Source organism: Salvelinus namaycush, chromosome 12 (assembly GCF_016432855.1).
Source record: "Salvelinus namaycush isolate Seneca chromosome 12, SaNama_1.0, whole genome shotgun sequence".
Taxonomy (NCBI): Eukaryota; Metazoa; Chordata; class Actinopteri; order Salmoniformes; family Salmonidae; genus Salvelinus; species Salvelinus namaycush.
In genome coordinates this window covers 40,082,254-40,104,708 of record NC_052318.1, presented here as the reverse complement: position 1 = coordinate 40,104,708, position 22,455 = coordinate 40,082,254, and the positions used below count along the sequence as shown (strand labels likewise).

General features: G+C 40.9%; 2 protein-coding genes and 1 non-coding gene across 3 annotated transcripts; 1 reads left to right on the top strand and 2 right to left on the bottom strand.

The window, feature by feature from the left end:
- Nucleotides 1-6,289: 6,289 nt before the first annotated feature.
- On the top strand, nucleotides 6,290-13,445 carry LOC120056582 (T-cell leukemia homeobox protein 3-like). The gene is made up of 3 exons (XM_039004772.1): nucleotides 6,290-6,731; nucleotides 8,966-9,203; nucleotides 13,232-13,445. The coding sequence occupies exons 1-3, from the start codon at nucleotides 6,290-6,292 to the stop codon at nucleotides 13,443-13,445; spliced, it is 894 nt and encodes a 297-aa protein (XP_038860700.1).
- A 3,052-nt stretch (nucleotides 13,446-16,497) lies between these two features.
- Nucleotides 16,498-21,980, bottom strand: npm1a (nucleophosmin 1a). Its single transcript, XM_039005740.1, has 11 exons — nucleotides 21,845-21,980; nucleotides 20,575-20,654; nucleotides 20,335-20,454; nucleotides 19,129-19,222; nucleotides 18,814-18,920; nucleotides 18,491-18,534; nucleotides 18,363-18,414; nucleotides 18,196-18,276; nucleotides 17,842-17,982; nucleotides 17,601-17,675; nucleotides 16,498-17,341 (listed from the first exon to the last, which is right to left on the bottom strand). Exons 1-11 carry the CDS (start codon nucleotides 21,891-21,893, stop codon nucleotides 17,291-17,293), a joined length of 894 nt encoding a protein of 297 aa, XP_038861668.1. The 5' UTR covers nucleotides 21,894-21,980; the 3' UTR covers nucleotides 16,498-17,290.
- On the bottom strand, nucleotides 17,419-17,489 carry LOC120057665. The gene has a single exon (XR_005477952.1). It is a non-coding gene; the product is annotated as a small nucleolar RNA SNORD61 (small nucleolar RNA).
- Nucleotides 21,981-22,455: the final 475 nt, after the last annotated feature.

The window sequence follows — 22,455 nt, the reverse complement described above, 5'->3', positions numbered from 1 at the left end:
ACAATGACAACAAGCTGAAAAGGACTGAAGACAAACTTCAATATCCAAATCCGGACCAGAGACATAACCAACCCTGCGTTAGTGTCGTCAATCTGCAGAGCATGACGTGTTAAGCTCTCTCACGCGACCGGGCCGTTATGTGAAACCAAAGCCCTGTACCCCTCTGTTTAGTGAGGTTACAAGACACACAATCAACCATGAGGAAGACAAGGAGATCGCTTCCGATTGCAGCTCGTCTCCACAGAGCGTGGCGCGTTAAACTCGGCTCAATCAAGCGTGGCTCTGCTGAGCGGGGCACGGGGGGGTCCAGCCTGGTAATGTGATACACACACACTCAGCCCTGTGAACATGATTGCTATGTTACTGTCTGTCTGCCTGTCTGAGCGTCTATCTCCCCCCCGCCAGCCCTCATACCCTGTCGCAACACACACAGAGAGAGAGAGAGAAAGAGAGATAGAGAGAGAGAGCGAGAGAGAGAGGCAGAGCATCTCTCCAGGGGGTAGTGGGCAGAGAGGGTATCCATTTCCTCCCTCAGGCAGACCCTCTTTCTGCTCTTTGTTCCTTAAATACTCCCAACTAGCAGGTTACTCTGGAGCATGGCCCATTGTCTTAAACAGCTGTCAGTCTCACTATCATTCTCTGTCTCCCCTCCACTGTGTTTAGCCATCCCTTTTTTCTTTCAGCCTCCATAATCAAGTGCAGCAGGCATTTCTGCAACCCTAACTGTCTGACTGGACTCTGCTGGAGGCCGCGAATGCTGAGGTCTGCTTCCTCTTATTCCCTCTTCCTCCTCTCCCTCCTCGTCTCTCTCCTCCTCTCCCTCACCCCTGGGACGGAGTTAGAAGACTACGAGGCACATTTACCCGTTTTTGTCCATTGAACCATCACCGTCACTGTAGTTGAATTCCTCTGTAAACATCCAGGGTAATGGTCAACATTGTTCCCCGGTTAGACTTGCTGCTAATCTAAATCACATTCCTGCTTTCTTGAGAAAAGTTTCATGTTGGGTTCATTATTTCACGCTAAACTTTCAAAATCAATTTGAACACATTGGGAAACACATTGACAGTTTACATTACCTTTAAATTCTAATTCCCCTTAGTTGACTAATTGTAACTTTTATAACACTTTATAACTATACTCATACAGTACAATAACATGACACTATGTCCCTAATTTCCCAAATGAACTTGAATGGTGTCCAATGCCTATATAAACAGGTAATCAGACTGACAGAACAGCTGTAAAACAATACAACTGGTGTTTGTATTTAAATCCTTCCCTTATGCTTTACAGCCATTGTATTTCGATTATATTTTTATTGATGATACAATTACTAAATGAATGTTTCGAAACACAAATGAAAGCATTTTTGCTAGCTATAACTAATAGGACTTGTTTTATTCTCAGAATCTCAGAGGCAGATGCACATAAGATTAGAATTGAAAAACACCATAAATTACTTTTTTTTTTGGCAGACTACTGTGAATATGAATCAATTAATAAAACTGGAGGACAATTGATGCCGAGAATGTGTTTGTTTTGGCTTTAAATTGTGTGAGTGTGTCTGGTTGCATGTCATTTGTAGGCCATTAATAAGTAATGGAGGCCTTGTTTTAAGAGCAGATGCTGTTTGAACAACTGTGTGTGTGTGTGTGTGTGTGTGTGTGTGTGTGTGTGTGTGTGTGTGTGTGTGTGTGTGTGTGTGTGTGTGTGTGTGTGTGTGTGTGTGTGTGTGTGTGTGTGTGTGTGCGTGCGTGCGTGCGTGCATGTGTGTGTGTCGGTATGTAAGTGCATTTGTGTGTGTGTGTGTGTGTGTGTGTGTGTGTGTGTGTGTGTGTGTGTGTGTGTGTGTGTGTGTGTGTGTGTGTGTGTGTGTGTGTGTGTGTGTGTGTGTGTGTGTGTGTGTGTGTGTGTGTGTGCGTGCGTGCGTGCGTGCGTGTGTGTGTGTGTGTCGGTATGTAAGTGCATTTGTGTGTGTGTATGTCTATTTTCTGCTAATGTCTGTGCAGCTGTGAGTACTCTGAGTGAGTCCATTGGCATATGTGTGGGTAATGGAAAGTCTGCAACAGCAGCAGATACTTCCAGACTGATGGCCATAGAGAAAACCTCCTTGGGATTGATGACCTCAGGAAGGGCGAGTGGGGAAGGAAGGAGTGTGTGTGCGTGTGCATGTTTGTGCAGGTGCTCGTGTGTGTATGTGTGCATGTGTGCAGCTAATTGTAGTTCATTAACACAAACTTTCATTCATTAGATTTACATTTGACATTTTAGGCTCTTATCCAGAGTGACCTGGTCCTCAAATGCAGCAACGTTCAATCTAATCAGTTCTCTATGTCCTTTTTCATCTGGTGACTTCAGGGAAAGTAGAGCTTTGTTCAATATATTTCTACAGTACTTTTTCTGTACAATTATCAATATTGTACTATTGACACTGGCCACCAATGGGACAAGCTAACACAAGCTGTGGTAAGAAAGGCAATGATATTCACACAAACACCCCACACCACACTGAGCTTTTTTAGGTTTATTACTGTGCCAGTGGACTCCATATTACATAACTGCATGCCATTGTGTTGGATGGTAATGTAATCCGGAGTTGAGGCCAAACACATATTACTTTACATGATTAAAACACACATTGAAGTTACCTCATACCTCCAGCATGCCAAAGTGTTTAACCTTGGGTGCGCTTGTGAGACAGACTATGTTATTTTCCCTCCACAACTTTTGAAACCCACTGAGAAATGGGCGATCAAACCGATGGATTGACCCAAAATAAATGAAAGCATGAAATCCCTCCATCTTCCACAAAAAAACCTGATAAAAAACAGAGGCGTGCGAGATGCTAGAGTAATTACTGCGATCTGCATATGAGGGTGCGCGTGCCGGACCGCCCCTGGTGCTGTTTTTATTGCGTGTGTCTGCCTTTATCAATTTCGCCATGCATGGGTAATGGGTAGTCTGGCAGGCTCGCAGCTAAAGCGCAGCAGACAATATGCAAAAAGACGACGCTGCTTTTGAATAATAAATGATGCGCTTTTATAGCGCCTCTAAAACGCCTCTGATGGTACAATATGAAAAGGCTATGATAAGTAATAGTGCATTTAAAAAGGATCTAGTATATTTTTATTACTACGTTTAAAAAAAGCCGACAATGAGGGAGACGGGGAGGGGGAAATGGGTTGAATGAGGAGGGGTTGGAGTGAGAGAGATATCAGTATGATTGCAATAAAAGGAATGGAAGAGAAAAACGCCGAAATTCCCTCCCAGCGAAATAACCTGCTTAATGAAAGTTTACCGTCTCTCGTTCTTTTTCTTTGCCACTCTTGTCTCCTCTTATGAAATATTAACTACGTTTTTATATAAAGCTCTAAAGCTTAATGCCCTTTCATATTTTGCCATTGTTTTTCTTGTCGTTCTCTACCATATTATTTTCTGGGCTTTAATGGAGCTGCTTTTAATTTGGTTTACATTGTGCGTCATATGCGCCTTCTGCCGTGTGCAGGCAGACTGACACATTTTACTCCGGGATTTGAGATCAATGGTCGAGTATACAGAATATGGCATGCTTTTTCCTAGTCCTTCAGTTTTCCTCATGTCTTCTGGTCGTTGTCAATGCCCCAATAGTAAGCATAGGTCTAATGGGGATGGTGATGAGGATGGCGAATGAGTGCAGTATTTTACGTTTTTTAATAAATACAATTAAAATAATTGGGGGTTATGCAATATGCATTGGACACAATAGATGGAAATGATTTAAACATGCACATTAAGCAAGGGTCATAGAGGGCTCTGAGCTGGCCGTGAAGGGTTATCCATGTCCACCACTAAGCGCCATGGGATGACGTAAGTGTCTTCAGCCACTGGCTGAGCGCAGGTCTCAGTGGAATGGTGCTTCCTAGCATCAGCACTCACTAATGGTCTATTAAAATATCAACTACTTCAAAGTAAACGGATTTTTCCTCGGTCAGCTTGAATCCCCTGAAGCTAATCAAACGCGGTGGCCAGGCCCAAGGAGCATAATCGCTTTTACGCGGCAGATTACAAGGAACCACTTAGATCCCATGTCAGCAGATCCGGTGTCCTGGCGCTCCCCGTTCAGTTAGCGCGTGGAGTGGAAACTGTTTTCCCCCTGTATAAATAAACGGTGTCCCCGTGCCACTCTTGACCGCCAGCACAAAGTAACCCCACAAAATCTTAAAAAACTGAACTTGAGCTCTGTTTAACATGAATTCGTATAACGAACTAATAGGCCTAATAATGGCAATATTTCCAATTCGTCAAATTGAACAAATACCAGGTCTAATTTTATCCTATATCCTAACCTGAAACATTCGCATAATAAACCGTTGCGATGCGTGTGATTTTTAATAAGCTAGTTGTTTTCACTGAATCTGAAAAACATGCCTTTTGAAAACAAAAATAAATCATGGCTTTCATGCACACAGCATAGCAAGTAGGCCCGTGCACTTCAGGCTCATATTTAGCATTGAAACGACCAGCCACTTCGTTGGAGTGCATGGAGTTTAGAATTTAGCAGCAGCTGATCTACTATTAGGCTATAGCCGACGTGTAAGGCATTACACAAATCTGGCTTCCAAGATCAAAGCTCAAATTCGCTACTGATATGAATTGACAGTTTAAGTGAATGAAACATATACATATATATATATTTATTATTCTACAAAATAGGCCTATGATATCCCATCTTCAGATCAACTGTATAAGGCACGTGAGACCATCTCAGCTCTTCATCGAATCAATATTCTACGCTATGTATATAATTAATAACAGCCTAATAGGATAATAATAATAATAATAATAATAATAACAATAATAATAATAATATAGCCTAATGTTTTTAATAGAGAAGTAAATCAAATCAGTTAATTTTCGTTGTATGAAAACCATCGAACTTCCACTCTGATTTGAATCAAGTTTACCTCAGCCCCGGTGAAAAGTCTATGGTTGTGTCCAATCAACAAATGAGTGGCTGTTGATGAGGAGTTCTGCAAGTCTCAGTTCCCTCATTTCCACTGCACAAAAACTGGTTGAATCAACGTTGTTTTCGACGTCAGTTTAACAAAAAAATGCAATGTGGTGACATTGAATCAAAGTGGAAAACTGATTGGGTTTGAGAAAGTCATAAATTTAAAGCTGCAATGTTTAACTTTTTGGGTGAACCAACCTAATTCGCATAGAATGTGTGTTATAGATCTGTCATTCTCGTTGAAAGCAAGTCTAAAAAGTGATAGATATGTTCTATGTACACTATTTCTATTCTGCTCATTATTTAAGTTAAATTTTTTGCATCTTTCACTTTTGGTTTTGTATACCAGCTTCAAACGGCTGAAAATAACATATTTTTGTTTATGGAAAATATATTTCACAGTGGTTTAGATGGTACAATTATTCTCTACACTATACTTGCTTGTTTTGTTACATAAAATGAAATTAAGCGAACTATTAGAATTGTAGCAACAAGGAAATGGTGGAGCGATTTCATCTTTAAGGACATTTAGTCTTTTCTTCACCCAACTTTTGACCTGAATCCATTGACATGCTGACGTATTTTGTTGATTTCACTTTGAATTCATGTTAGTTGACAACTCAACCAAATGTAAATCAAAACTAGAAGTTGAAATGTTGTCTGTGCCACTGATGTAGAAATACGCTAATTTGGAATGCATGCTAATCATTAAGCCTATGAAAGCATTGTCATTAAATCTCCGAAAGTATTCGGTTTTTCATAAGCCGTGGTTATGATAGACTATAACAACACACCATTGGTGGTCGACTATAGGCCTACAGCCAATATAATAATGAATCCGACGCAATGAGCGCTTTTTAAGAAATGATGTCACTTTGGAATGTTCCCTCAGCTCGCATTCAATTCAGCAAATTAAAGTTAAAACTTCAACCAATAAGGTGCAGGAAAGCTACTCTAACCAATCGGAAGAGGGACAGAGGAAACACTATTGCGTTCGGGGGGTGTAGTGGGCAAAATAGAATTGATCCGAACTGCGATTGCCCTGCAAAGTCAGTGTGCCAAACATCAGCAAATCGCAAATGGACGGATCCGTCAGAGCCACGAAGGATGGTGGAAAACCCGCTGCCATAGAAAGCCATAGAACGCAAACTATCCAAAACGAGCTTTAAACGGGAAAGAGCTGGATGCTTAACTCAACATAACCAATTTGTACTCGTAGGCTACATCATAACCTTTTGCAACATCGGCTCTGTCCGAGGACTGCGTAAAAGTACTGGAAAGGTTCTGGGAGCGAGAATGGAGCGGGCGCCAAGCTCAAGCCCCAGCGGCGTAAATCAGCCCTCACAACCTCCCCAGCATGAACCTATTAGTTTCGGCATTGACCAGATTCTCAGTGGTACCGACCAGGACGGTTCACAGAACACCACCCGGAGTGGTTCGGATACTGGGAACTTCACAAGTGGAGGAAGTTACCACCTCGGTAGTCCAAGTGGAGCCAGTGCAGCGCCCTTCACTTCGCTTTCCGGTTCTTTCCATGGAATCGCATCATCATACGAGGAATCAAGTGCATACGGAGTGAACTTGACTTTCACCCCAGGAGGGGTGATACGAGTCCCGGCGCACAGGCCGCTGGCCGCCGCAGTGCCTCCTCCTATAGCCAGCGCGGTACCAGGGCTAGGCAGCATCAGCTTCCCCTGGATGGAGAGCAGCCAAAGATTCGCAAAGGAAAGATTCGCAGGTAAACTATCTCCATTCAATGTGTAGGCTATTTTAGTCCAGGGGTGGCTTAATCTGGGACTGGGTAGCCGGCCCTAAAATCACATAGTTGGGATGTACTGCAGCAGACCTGATAATCATTTCCATTTCAACTCGGTAAATTCAGGGTTTTCATAAGTTTTAGCCTATTATTTTTCAAAGAGGAATTTTCGTTTCACTCGTGGAGTTTAAATGGATTTGACCAGTTCCACAAATAAAGTACACAGGACCAGTCGAATCAGTTCACCAGATTAATTGTAGCCTAATTCTGAAAGCTTTATATTGATGGAAAACACGGATATAAATAAAATCAACAAGAACATAGCATGCAAAGAAAATGCAAACAGATCAAAATAAGGAAACACTGAATTATTCATTATACTATATTATTTCATATTTCAAAGTAAGGTTTAGCCTAACTCAAAGGAGAAAGACTAACATAAAAACAACTTTAAAACATTTAATTAAAACATGCGGTAGAAATACTGCCCGAATTAGGTTCGTTCTCTCAAAGCGATGCGTTGGGCACTTTGCAAGTTGCACCATTAAAACCATGTCAATATAACAATAAGCACACTTTTCATGCAGGTTTTACCACACAATTGAACAAGAAAATATGAACTGATCACAAATATAAAAATGCAACCCGTGTTATTCTAATAAATAAACACAGGCCTATTTCACCGGAAGACCACAATTGTATACTCCCATTAAACTATCATTATTAAAAGGTTCATCAATTTAGAACCGTTTATGAAAAGAAACACATTTGATCCAAATGTGGACTTAATATTTCGATGTAGATCAATAGGATGGGTGTGCTGTTATCGAAAGTGCTCAGATACATTGCACAAGTGTTTCAGACTTCTTCGTAGGCTATTAGCTACATCACTTGTCTTTAGCAACTCGACCTAATTCTGTTACTACTGAAGGAACAGTTTTTGCTTGGATTTTGAATCCTGTGTGTGTGTGTGTCTTGCTAAACGGGACATATTATAATGCTAAGTGTATTATGATGATGATGATTATTATTGTTATTATTACTAAAATGTGGCCTATAATTAATCATTATTATTATTATTATTATTATTATTTCCACAGAACACATACAGTTATTGCACTATTTTAAACCATCATTTGGGGTACTAGAAGGGGTAAAGCCTTTCTGTTTCTATTTATTCAAACTAAATGTTTACATGGAACATCTAAATGAATTAATAGTATAACATACTTGAAAGGTACTAAGCTATTCCTACATTGACAGAAATTAGTAATTAGATAATTGGCCAATACTTATGGTAGGCCTACTGTTTGCCATTGTCACGTTGTAATAAAATAATTGTAAATTGGACACTTCAGGGAAAAAAGTAAAATAGGAAACCTCTTCATCTGTAACGTAAATGATTTTTCCCAGTCTGTCTCAGTGGATGCCCTATAACATGTATCAGAACCTTTGTTTTTCTTCTGGGGGGCACTATGTAAAGTGTCATTAATATTGCAGAAGGGTTCTAGATGATTGCCTGTCAGTGTTTTGTGACAAAAGGAAGAAACTCTCCACATCAGAATTGAATGGGGGAAAACACTCAACCTCTTCTCATCGACATCATCAGCATTATTGACTGTCAACATATCTTCATTTTCTGAATAGACAGCACTATTACAGCAATGTCTGCTACTACTAGGCAATAACCCATTGTGTAAGAAGAAATATAATACAACGATCTCTTGAGCAGTACTTTATCAACTAACCATGGACTAATGCTGAATTGATCATTTTGCCATGTTTCAAAATAAATAAGAATAATTTAAACATATGCTCAACTTGGATTTTGCGTTGATTGGAATTAGATTAGAATTACTCAATGAAAAGAAATGGCCTCTAAAGACCCATAAAACACCTATAAAACATATTCAGCTGTACTCCAACATTCCACCTCTATGAGAGAGAGGGAAGGGTGGTATATAGGTCAAACCAATGAGCATGTACATTTCTTTTGATTATAGTATCAATTTAGAGATTTCCATGTGGACTACAATGTCCTTCAACAAATTGAACACAACATAAGATCTTGTGAACCTGTTCATGACCTGCTTTCTTTGTTTGTCCAATGTCACACACACACACACACACACACACACACACACACACACACACACACACACACACACACACACACACACACACACACACACACACACACACACACACACACACAGCTGCACTGACGCCATTCACAGTGACCCGGCGGATTGGTCACCCCTATCAGAACCGCACCCCTCCGAAGAGGAAGAAGCCGCGGACATCTTTCTCCCGGGTGCAGATCTGTGAGCTAGAGAAACGCTTTCATAGACAGAAGTACCTGGCCAGCGCTGAACGGGCCGCTCTCGCCAAGACCCTCAAGATGACCGACGCACAGGTCAAGACCTGGTTCCAGAACCGCAGGACCAAGTGGAGGTGAGACACTGGGCTGGAGAGGGGGAGGAGGGGAAAGATTAGTTGTTTTCTGAGTGGTTTCTCTGGAGAAAGATGAGGATCTAGTCTACATTTACTCTAGAGTGGTCAGCAGAGAAACATATAATCAGTTACCACTTTCTGATGTTAATTTTCAATTTGAAAAATGATAGCTTGAATACAATATCCACAGTAACTTTGACTTCTAATACATGTTATAGAGTTGTGTTAGGTCCCGAGCTAATTGTGCATCAATGCTAATGGGTACCCAATAACTCAGGTGCGCAAAACCTAACAGGCATATTCACTCCGCTTTATGTTACTGTACAGCTCAGCCTCACAAACACAACCATGACCCTCTACAGCAGGGCTGGGCAAAGTTTTGGGTTCAAGGGCCACATTGAGATTTCGAAATTCAACAGAGGACCGCACTGTTTGTCAAAATCAATTTGCGTGCCAGAAAAAGGGCAGCCATTAGAATATATAAAAGTCCATTATATTTTCTCCATACTTTCTATTTAGTTTTAGATGTTGAAGAGTGGCCGGGAGTGTTTTTCTAACCCAACATGGCATATTTTTTTTACTCAAACCTCGAGCGGGCCGAATTGAATGAGCTTGTGGGCCGGATCTGGCCCACGGGCCACAGTTTACCCACTCCGCTCTGCAGTCAGTACACAAGACTAGGGACAGTTCATGGATGATGGTTTTCCTAACACCGTTCACTCAGCTCTATAGAGTATCATTAATATTGGACAAAGTGTTTGGATCAAAGATTTTGTGACATATGTAAAACATGGCTCGATAGTTTTGGAGATAAAACATTCAGATGTAATAGCTTAACCTATAAAGTATTAAGTGGATCACTTGCACACCCACACAATCAAATGTAATGGGACACAAAATAAATTGTGATGTTATATCACGAAGGAGCATTCTTGGAGCAATAAACCTGAGTACAATAAACAGTGATAAGAGAGTTAGTTTGAAAGAGCTAGCTTTATGAGTATTGCAAAGGCATGGCTCTAGTGTCATATGTGTTGGGTTGGTTCAGTATGAAGATGTGCCTACTGAAGTAGGCTTATCATTTGACTCATAACAAAAATGAATTAGCTTATCTTATGTAGGACTAGGCTAAATCTATGTGAGCTATGTTGACACACATATCTGCATTTATTTGACAAAGAAAACCATAGGTTATATAGCCAAAAAAGTGTACAACTAGCCTACAACTTGGGTAATATCAGCTCTGTACCAGCAGTTTCCGCAAGGTCTGAGAGAAGGGAGGGACAGCTAACTTTCCAAAATTCTACACACTTTACTAAGGGGCAAACAGAAACATTTGTTTTATAGCTAATCTCATGTCATTTTACACATTTTGCCATGACACTGAGAGAAAATGCTGCAGTTTTTTAATAATTTCCTGCAATTCCACATGTTGCCATTTTTATATATTTAATCTTTATTTAACCTGGAAGGGCTCATTGAGATTTGAAATGTATTTTTCAAGAGCGTCCTGGCCAAGATAGGCAGCACCAAGTCATTACACAATTACAAACAGACAACAACTACAGGTAATCAGGTAATCTAGTAGTACCTGTAGAAAAACTACAGGTAATATAGTAAAAAAAAACATAGAATTCACAAGAGTATAACAAAATCATAAAACAGCTAATTAAAAACATTGACAGGTTAGGGAATCAGCCTCAGAATCCTTCATCAATGATTTAAAAACGCTAATCGAGACAAGTTCCTCCAGTTTTAAAGTATTTTTTAAGGTGTTCCAAGTCGATGGCGCAGAGTACATAAAAGCCCTTTTACCAAATTCAGTTCGGACATTTGGAACACTTAGCAGGATAAAGTCCTGCGAACGAAGAGAGTACCCACCACATTTCTGAACAATAAAAATGCCCAAATAAAATGGTAGTAAACCCAAAATGGCGTGGTAAATAAAGTATTCCAGTGACTGAGCCTATGATTGACTAGAGAAGGCCAGCCAATCGTTGTATATAAAGTGCAGTGGTGCGTAAGGGTTTTGCAGTTTAAAATAAATCTCAATGCTCCATGGTAAACGGTGTCAATTGATCTCAAACACTGAGTGGAAGCATTCATATATAAAATATCCCCATAGTCTAGTAAAGGCATAAATGTAGCTGATACTAACCTCTTTCTGGCTTCAAAAGAAAAACAGGCCTTATTCCTAAAATAAAATCCCAACTTCAGCTTCAATTTTTTTGTAATTTGTTGAATACGCAATTTAAAAGAGAGGCAGTCATCAATTAAAATTCCAAGATATTTATATAAGGTTACAGTCTCAATCTCATTGCCCTGACAGGTAGTAATAGGTGAAAGGTTCAGAGGTCTATTCTTGCTTTAGAAAACACAGTTAGTTTAGTTTTGTCAGTATTGAGGATAAGCTTCAATTGACACAAGGTATTGACACAAGGTATTATACTGTTGCTCAGTGCAACAGTATAAAAAGCAGTTTGCAAGTTCTGTAAAGCTTTTGTGAGAGACAAGGCACAACAATAAATAACAGTATCATCAGTATAAAAGTGAAGTTGTGCATTTGGCAAAGTTTTGTCTACATTATTTATATAAATAGTGAATAAGAGGGGACCAAGTACAGAGCCCTGGGCACACCATTACAGACAGACAATTTAACAGACATGAGCCCATCAAATTGAGTGAACTGAGTTCTGTTAGACAGATAGTTAGCAAACCATGCAACTGCATGCTCCGAAAGACCTACGCTCGACAATCTCTGCCTTAGTATAGCATGATCAACTGTATCAAAAGCCTTAGAGAGGTCAATAAAAAGTGAGACACAGTGCTGTTTTTTGTCAAGGGCTTCAGTGATATCATTTAAAACCTTCATGGCTGCTGTAATTGTGCTATGCTTCTTCCTGAAGCCCGATTGGTACATTGATAAAATAGAGTTAGTGTATAAAAACTATTTTAGCTGCTCACTAACAAGGGTTTCAGGTATTTTCGCCAGGGGTGACAGCTTTAAGATTGGCCTATAATTATTTAAAGAGTTGGATCTCCCCCTTTTATAAGTGGTAGGACAAATGATGATTTCCAGATCTTTGGAATTTCATTACATTCCAGTATCATTTGGAGCAGAGAGAAAAATGTGCAGATTTATAGCTAATCTCATGCTATTCTACACATTTTCCAGAGGCTGAGAGAATTTTGTATTTTGAAAGGGGGGGCATATGCCAGTGGGTAATATCATTATGAAACGTAGCCTATCCTAACCTACCGTATAGGCTAAGAATTTATTTTGCCTGGTCATCAGCTGTGGACACACTGTTGCGCTCACAGTGGCTTTGGCCTACACACTGTCGAAAAAAGATGGCAGGCTCAGTGCAAATTTATCAAACGTAAATACATGCAACATTGTAGCCTGTTATGAAACAGTTTGGTGCACGATTAATGCCACTGAAATACACTGAACTGTCTTATATTTCCAGAAAAATGTGCTTACGTGATGATACTGTCGTCTAGTCTAGCTACTGCACAGGTTCCCGCTGGAAAATATCAAAGGTCAAATAACAAATAATAAATGAACAATTTGATACGATTGCAAATAATCAATACGTTACTATTTTTAAAACAAATAATAATAATATTTCTTACAGTGGTTTCTGCAAAATTTAAAATTCACAGAAGGTTCTGTTATCTATATTATCTGCAAGATTATCTGCAAGAGTGGCTCCATCTTGAGTGCAATAATGTGCAATCATGTTCTGTTTGGCAACATAGGTCAGTGTCCTCTCTGGTTTCTCCCATGTGTCATTATGGCTCAGGCCAGTGTGGTGTCTCTCCTGCTCTACTGAATCAACCATGTGATAGCTGCTGACAGGTGGTCGTCATCAGTATCCCTGTTCTAATGTTGGCCTTGATGTCTCTGGGTGCATCACATTTTCTGTCTGTGTAACCAATTCCTCTAACAGTGAATCTTAATAAGTGTCCTGTCCACGTCTGTTCTGTCCCTGTCCTCTCCCTACCCGCCCTGTCTTCGTTGCCAGGCGACAGACAGCTGAGGAGAGGGAGGCGGAGCGTCAGCAGGCCAATCGGCTGATGATCCAGCTGCAGCATGATGCCTTCCAGAAGTCCTTGAGTGACTCGGTTCCGTCCGATCCACTCTGCATCCACAACTCCTCCCTGTTCGCCCTGCAGAACCTGCAGCCGTGGGCCTCTGAGGAAGCAGCAAAGATGGGCCGTATCACCGCTCTAGTGTGACAGGGACAGGGTGGGGCGCTCTGGACATTACACACTCGGACTGGCCAAAATGCTTACTGACTGATATCTAAGAAACTGCACAAAGGTGATCGGTGAGCAAATTGAAATTAATGATTTATTATTGTCCTTCCAGAACATAGCCAAATTGTGTCTGAGGGAGTCTGAAGATTAAACAAAAACTCCAGTTCCTAAGTACCCTGATATGATCTGGACATGCAGAATGTTTGCTGGGTCCTTTGTGTCAGACACATCCTGGGTGGTAGCCTATGAGCTGTGGCGATGTACGTGACACACGTCACTGAGCCAGCCCTATAATTCCAAACGGACATATTGACTGACTGACACAGCACAGATTGGCTCATCTGTTTCTCCCACGTCCCATCTGTTCCTTCACCACTACAGTTACACTATCAGCTCTGTGCCCCTGCATCTCAGAGCTGACCAGTCTGCAAAGGATGAGAAAATGGATGGGAAACAGAGAGAGAGAGAGAATACATTAATGTTCTGAGAATATATAAAATGTTGCTGTTGCATGGAATCATTCTCATCATCCTCTCATTTTCCATCTTGAATTCCATCTAATTGTTTCCTCTTTAGACTGCTAGTTAGCAGGATGTACTGGGTGGAGACGGACTTAGGCAAACACTGATCCTAAAAAGCCACAATGTATTACATGCTTTGATTCCAATATATTAACACTCTAAAGCTCAATTAGGGCGAATAATTACATTTGAATAAGAAGACAAACTATAAAACTAGATAGCCACAAGTGAGATATTGTAGAATCAACTGCTTACTGTTCTATTGGGCAAGTGTTTAGTGATGTCTGAACAAACCAGATAACTGCTACCTCTTTAAACAACATCCACCCGGAACACTAGCAAGACATCAACTTTTTTTTCTATATATATAACTCATTGAAGAGTTAATACACAGCTCAAGGGCTATTTTAGAATAATAACATTTGCCAGTGGGACAAGAAGCAATCCAGTAAAAGAGGAAGCTAATTATTTATAGTGTTGTTTTATTCATGCCAGGCTGGACCCATTCACTGGGAAGTGTGGTGCAATGAGGGTGGTATATCAGACCTGAGAGGTGGAGAGTCTGGTTGACTTCGTTCAAATGTGGTGTAAAGGACTTTGTTGTATGAGTCATCTGAGAATATTTGACGCGGTGTAATAGATGGATGATAACAGCATCTCTCCCCATGTATCATACTTTGTATTTGATAAATATGTAAATAACTAAACAAAACCTAATAATAAAAAAAGCATTCTCTTGTTTTAGCTTTGAATCACTCTTTATTTTTCAATGCCCTTCTGTTGGTCTCCATAGCTACTTTATTGTTTACATATAAAGTGGAATGTCTGCAGAACATGCTCATTACACTCAAATACAATGCAAACAAAAACAGCAGCAGAAAGATCGATACCACTAACGTTCTCTCGCACACAAACACATTGACCAGGGAGGATTTAGCCTACGACAGATCTAAGGCACTTACAGGGGGAGATCCACAGAGACCATAAAAAGGCTCTCCCCATTAAAGCCCCCCCCCTCCCCCACTGAGTGCTGTTGACTCACATTCAGCTGACCTGGGGGGAGATTGATAGGTCTCAGTGCTGTGTCCATTATGAATGTGGTGAAAAATGGGACATCACAAAAGATATCTCAGCATCCCCATATAAAGCTGCAGAATCACCAATAGCTATTTAGATAGGCCTATTCATACTTATACACACTAGAGCTGAGCAGACGTGATGATGCAAGAGGACGAACCCTCTTCCTGATAGTCTGAGAGGCCATTAGGGAGAGCAGCCATTAATAAAGCCTCTCTGCTCAGGATAATTGATACAGGAAGTCTCCTGACCTCCTGGACCTTCTCCAGATCTGGGAGGGAGGATGAGATCACCCCTCAGGGATGCAACACAACCAAGGCTGTCAGCAAAGGGCTTACTTATACACCAGCCCCCTCTGCTGGCCAGAGTCTATAGCGACTCATAGGGGAATGAGATTGGGTGACATTCCAAACCTACTGAGTCTGTCAACCTTATTTGGGACCAAAGCAATACAGAAGATGCATAGTGGTAGGTGGGTTACTGGCTGGTGTCTTGTATTTGTCAGAGTGAGGCAGTGGAATGGGTCTCCCTGTCAGATACTTTGAACAGGGATAAAACCATACTTAAGGTGAGTCCATGAAGTTATGTCCCTCAGACATTTTGTGTGAATGTTGATGAAACATTTAACAGTTGGATAGCATACATCTGTGTTAAGCATAACACATCGACCCTGTTACCCATAGATCAATAGGTTAGAAATGCTCCAATAGGGTCATGCTTGTCTTCAATTACCCTCCCTTGTTGCACACAAGCATCCATTACCTGTCAGTAGGGGGGTAATGGCTGATTTAATTTGAAATAGTCAACCCACTCAATTTTATAGTAACTTTTATTAAGTGAATCTCAAGATGAGAAAACATGTATACAGCGAGAACAAAAGAGCCTAGCGGACAGCAGTAGTCAGCGAGAGGGCAAGGTACGGACACTGACCTTTCCATGTCACCTGGTAGGAGCCAGGTATGTCAACAGAGCGCAGCCCCCGAGACACGAAAATATAGATTGCATTTCTGTGAATCAAAGCAAACTTCAATTGCCACATGCGCTAAATTACCGTGGAATGCCTACTTACAAACCCTAAACAGTTCACATTGCATCGTAGCATTACCGAGTTGTCAACAATGGACATGCCATGGAGCGGGCAGGTCTGCCCAAGGAAGGAGTAACCGCTGTCTCGTAGTTTAAGGTAGTGGGCCAACAGCTAAATAGATGTCTGCCAGAAATTTAGGTTCATTTCATGTTAGAGCCTATTTATCAGAGTAGGCCAATAGTGTATCCTCAAAATAACTTCATAAATTCGTGTAACATTGCAGTTCATACTTCGGTGTCTATATTATGGGATTAAATGCCCTGCAGAGGCTCATGTAAAGGATTATCAAAGACGTCACACTGAAATTCTACCATCTCGTCAACCATCAATAAACACAAAGCTAAAAGACAATCTTCCCCAGAACTTTAATTGTGGATCAGAATATTTCTGTGGATGGAGAGCTGATCATATACTTCATGTATAACAAGTAAACAGAAATGACATGCAGGTTTAATAGAATAGGAATATTTTTTACTTTCAAAATGACATTCATGTCTCCAGGGAACTAGCTGCTTCACTCTACCCTTACTGCAAAAATATAAAACATGTGAGAATTTCTTAAAACCGTTCAATACAATGCTTGGCTTAAAGTTAATGTCTCAGACCTTAAAGAGCCTACCATCTGGAAGGGAAGGACAAGCGTCGACAAACTCAACAGCTTATGGATGACAACACTTGTCATTTCACTTTACCCATCATTTAAATAAATCAAACTGAAACAAACATGAACAGATATCTTCCAAAATGCCAGAGGGACAGTTCTGACACAAACTTCAGAATGCTACGTACAACACAGTAGCAAGGATTTAATTTACACATTTACAAAATGCAAAGTTCCAAATGGGTTTCCCCAGGTCCGTCCACATGAAAGTTGGAATAGTACCACCCCTCCCGTCCTCTTGGAGAGTGATGCTGGTACGGCCAGGGGTGATGGGGCTCAGTCCTATTAGCTCCACTCTAGCAGGGCACTGGACATGAAATGCTGCAGCAGTTTAGAGTAACAGAGTACAAGGCATTGATTCAGACATGGGAAGGGCCAAGAAAGGGCAGAGTAGGCTGGCAGGGGGGGGGGGGGGGGGGGGGGGGGAGATTGATGAGATGGCTGAAGTAATCAAACTTAAAAAAGTCAAAGAAAAAAGTTATTTGCTCTCTTTAACAGTTTGTCTCCACTTCCACAGTTCCTCTATGGTCTGAAAAAGATTGGGGGAAAATATTTATTAAAGCATAATCATAACTGTGTAACTGTCAGAAAACATGTCATTGATGAGAGCTCAGAACTTCTTAGAGGTATTGGTGTTTTTCCTCATTGCTGATCAAAACCAAAATAGTCTTCATTGCTCTTTAGGGGTGTTACGATTCCCTGACAGCACCGCGGTCATTCATTTCCCAAACATTCAATTTAACCTGTGTTCTTGACAAACATGATGTCCCGGAGCAGCATTAACATACCTTGGTTTCTGTGACTTTGAAGCAGTTCTTCAAAAAGCTCTCAAACTTGGCCTGGAGTTTAGGCAACTTCCCTCCCTGAAATAGCAAGACTTGACATTAGTCTAGATATTCAGAAGTGTCCCTAGTCTTTCGGTTAACAGTTAGCACACATCAGATAAGATCAGCTAATCACTAAGAAGGCCTGTGTATTTCCAGATCATATAATACACATTAATTTTCTCATAATCCAACAGACACCAACCTTCTTCACAGTCGCCATCAACTTGACCTTGAGCTCAGAGACATTGAGACCTGGTTTGGGGGTCTGGGGAGTTTTGGCAGTTGCTTTGGGGGTCTGTCCATTTTTAGGAGTCTGTCCACCTTTGCTGTCAGGTGTCTTTGCCTGTGAAAACCAGACAAATTGTTAGACAAGACATGTAACATGACTAACACGCATCAATACAATAATGCTCTCAGAAACAGAAGTGGCCAGCTTTAGTCTCAGTCTTTTGGTAAGCAGTGTTGAAAATGCGTCAGTAGATCATCAGCTCAACAAATATCATCCTCGACTAGATGCCATGTTATAGTAGGGCAAAAGATGTGCAAGAAGACTAACCTGTTTTCCGGCTGGTGTGTTGGCTTTAGAGCCCTTTCCACTGTGGGCAGGAGTCTGAGGTTTGGACGGAGTCTTCTTAGCCTGATAAAAACAGCAAGGTTTCTTGTGACATTTTCTACACTTTCTCAAGGGCAGAATGAGTAAAGGCTTAAATAAAATTCACTCACCTTAACAGGAGATTCTTCAGCCTCACTCTCTTCATCCTCGTCATCATCATCCCTAAAGAGGAGTCACATGTTACAACTCAACTCTTTATAAAACCTCAGCGAGGAGCAGGTGCTTTAGTCAGACTTACTCATCGTCATCATCCTCATCGCCAACATCCATCTTCATCTTTTTCTGTGAAAGGGAGATAGGGAAGGATATGGTTAGGGGCATGGCGGTGAGGATGTGTGTAGCAAGAGCAAAGACTGGGAACATTCTAAGAAATGGAAGTGGCCAACTTTAGTCTCAGTCTTTTGGTAAGCAGTGTTGAAAATGCTTCAGTGGATCATCAGCTCAACAAATATCATCTTTGACTACAGAGGCCAACGCAACAGTAACGCAGCAGATATGTACACTGTGACAAGTGATTTTCCAGCCGGTGTGTTGGCTTTAAGGCCAGTAGTCAGGACTAACCTGAGATTTAAGAGCCGGTGCTGATGCAGGCCTTTTTTTGGACGTTTGTACCTCTTCTTCCTCTTCATCGTCTTCATCCTCGTCAAAAGACTGATCTCCTCCCATCACTGGTGGAATGATTTCGGTTAACTTTGAATAGATCGGCTACATTCTCCATATAAGGGAATGGTCATCTTCAGTCTCAGTCTTTTGGTAAGCAGTGTTGAAAATGCGTCAGTAAATCAGCTCAACAAATATCATCTTCGACAACAGATGCCATGGCAGCACTAAAGAAACCATGGGAACAACACTGTCCTATAACAAACTCATACTCACTGACAAGATGCTGGCCACTGATGTGGATTGGCCCGGAACCAGCCTTGAGACGGAAAACTGCTGGGGGTGTGATTGCGAACCCACCAAGACACACCTGCAAGACACAATTAACCTGTTAGTTAATCTTAGCGCTAGGGGCCAGAATTGTTTTTTCCCCCTTTCAAATAACACGGAAATTCTCTGGCCCAGATCATAGAATATGCATATAATTTACAGATTGGGATAGAAAACACTCCAAAGTTTCCAAAACTGTCAAAATACTGTCTGTGAGAAAAATAATGTTTATTCTGCAAGCGAAATCCTGAGAAATTAGTGATATTTAAATTTTTTTATCTTTGTTTCCTTTCCCCTCTAACCTCCATTTAAAGGGGTATCAACCATATTATTTTTCCAATGCCTTCCTCAGGCTGTGACCAGGCTTTAGACAGTTTCAGGCTTTTATTTTGAAAAACGAACGAGATTTTTCAGTGTTAGTCAGGTGTACTCTGAATATTTCCTGCGCGCCAGAGGGGAGCTCTCCATTTTCCTTTTGTCTCTTAATGAATAGGTTATGGTCCGGTCGAAATATTATCGATTATGTTTGTTAAAGACAACCTGGGGTTAGATAAAAAAAAAAAAAAGGAATGTTTCTACGACTATTTCGGATACTTTTGGGGATTTGTCGGACGGAACACGGCTTTTGTTGTTTTCTCAAAATATTGCGCACACTAAATGGCGGTGTTTTATGATAAAGTAAATTTATCGAACAAAAAGAACATTTGTTGTGTAACTGGGAGTCTCGTGAGTGGAAACACCCAAAGATTATCAAAGGTAAGCGATTAATTTGATTAAGAAAAGCACTTTCGTGACCAAGCTAGCCAAGCTAATATAAGGCTAAACTGTTATAGCATTGAAAGCTACACTCACAAAAGCTTGGATTTCTTTCGCTGTAAAATATATTTTCAAAATCTGACACCATAGATGGATTAACAACAAGCTAAACTGTGTCTTGGTATATTTCACTTGATTGCATGACTATAAATATTTTTTTGGAATATTTTAGAATTTGGCGCCCTGCAATTCAGCGGTTGTTTAGGAAAGTGAACCCGTATTCTGTATCGGTAGATCAGAGAAGTTAACATTAACTCTACACAGGCCATACAACCACAATCCCCCACTCAGGGATGGCACAGAAGTATTGATGATACTCTAGGTCTGACTACTCACACTTGGCAGGGTGGAGGGTTTGAGTGAAGCCAGCACAGCCTTAACCTTCTGACCCTCTGTGTCCTGTCCTTCCACCTCCACGATGTGCAGCTCATCCTTGGTGCTGAGGTCCACACACAGCTAAGAGCAATCAACAAGAGACACCAAGTTTAGAAATTGTTTCTCACTCCTATGAGGAAAAACAGATATCTGGAAAGTAATTTATATTTTATTCTGCAGAAAGACAGCTGTAACACTCACCATTCTTAAGTCTAGCTGGTGCTCAAAGTCATCCTCTTCTGGGTTGAAAACAACATCCTTCCCAGATTTCAACTCGCACCCTGTTGAGAAAAAGTCAATTTAGAAAGGGGAAATTAGGTATGAGAAAATGAGGCATTGCTATCAGCAAAGGGATTCAACTTTGGGGTGTGCAACATGTGGGATGACATGGTGTGGTGTCAAGCCTTTTTGAGACAGTTAAAAAGCGGATACAAAAAGACTCAATAGAATACTCATATTTATATTACTTTGGCTGGAGAAAAAAACCTGCACTCAAACCGGTACTGAGGGAACCCTGGACATCTCCTTAAACAGTAAACTGAGGTGAGGCAAACGTGGGCCACCAACCCACGTGGTTGAATGAGCACGTGCACCCTCAGCATGTCAATGAAACTAGCTAGCCAACTAGGTAGGTAGACAGGCCATTAAGCAACCATTTTTTGGGTCGCTTAACTACACAATTCACAAAGACACATGCCAAGTTTTATTAAAAAAAAGAGAAAATGTCCAATCTGGAACCGTTACCCCCAAATCACTGACAAAGCATGCCATGATCAATGCACTTCAAATACTACCTCCATAAAGTGGAATAATTGTAAACAACTTTAGCCAACACTAGACATTTAAGCAATGTTCACAAATTCGTGTTGCGCTGCATGGACATTATCTAGAGGGCCTTGTGCGCCATCTTTAAATAAAGCACGTGTTGAGAAATTTGATACGCATGGAGGGGTACCTAGCTAGTGAGAATCTAATGTCCATCACAAATAAGTCTGGCCCAGTTAACGTTAACACAACACATACAAATCAACCGGGACACCAAGACCCTCAAAACATAACTCAACAAATTTGGTCTCAAGATACTTGACTAGCTAGCTAGGATGGCTAGCCAACTAAAATTAACTCACATGCGCTAACTATCGGCTAGCTGGCTAACGTTAGCTAAGTTGATATCTCGTGGATAAACTTCAGAGTTGACATCTGGGTAAGCAAGTTCCATTACCAAATAGTGTAATGCAATGGTATTTAGACCATACGTTGATGAAACTCCGACATGTCCCCCATTAAAGCTACAACTAAAGTCAGTGGTAAAGTTATCTAATTGTGCTAATATTAGCTTGCTGTACCTCGTGTTACTTGTGTCTGATGAACAGCATTTTTTTTTCTCGATACAGTAGCTATCTTACTGATATGTTTATTAAAATAAAAGTTATTCCGAAAAACTATTGTTAGTTCAAATAGAGTATCTCACCATAGAGAAAGGTCTGTGGTCCCATTTGTTCTTCGTCCAGACCGTTCATTTTATTTGCTGAGACAGGGCACTTCGAAGATAATGAAAAACTGAAAGGCCCTCTCACTACGCAGACACTCTACCCGGGCTCAATCGCCACGCCTTCTTTCTTCTTCTATTGTATTATGGCATTCCGCAAACACACATAGGTGCATGCTGCCACCTACTATGTGGGGTGAAAAACTGGCGAACTTCAACGCAGAAAAAAAACACGGAAATAGGGATAAATCAAATCGTACTGCGTATACGTGCTAGAGGTGTCACTACAGAACCTGGTTCGATTCCAGGCTGTATCACAACTGGCCGTGATTTGGAGGCCCATGGGGCGGCGAACAAATTGGCCCAGCGTCGTCCAGGTTAGAGTTTGGCAGTCATTGTAAATAAGAATTTGTTCTTAACTGACTTGCCTAGTTAAATAAATATAAACATTCACCATAAGTCACAAATAAATCCATGCTCTGTAAATATACTCAACATAGCTCGTAAATAAAACTAAAATTTGAACTAATGCAGAACAATGTGAGCAAATGGCTTGCTTCCGACGCTAAGCAGGTTTGGTCCTGGTTGGTCCC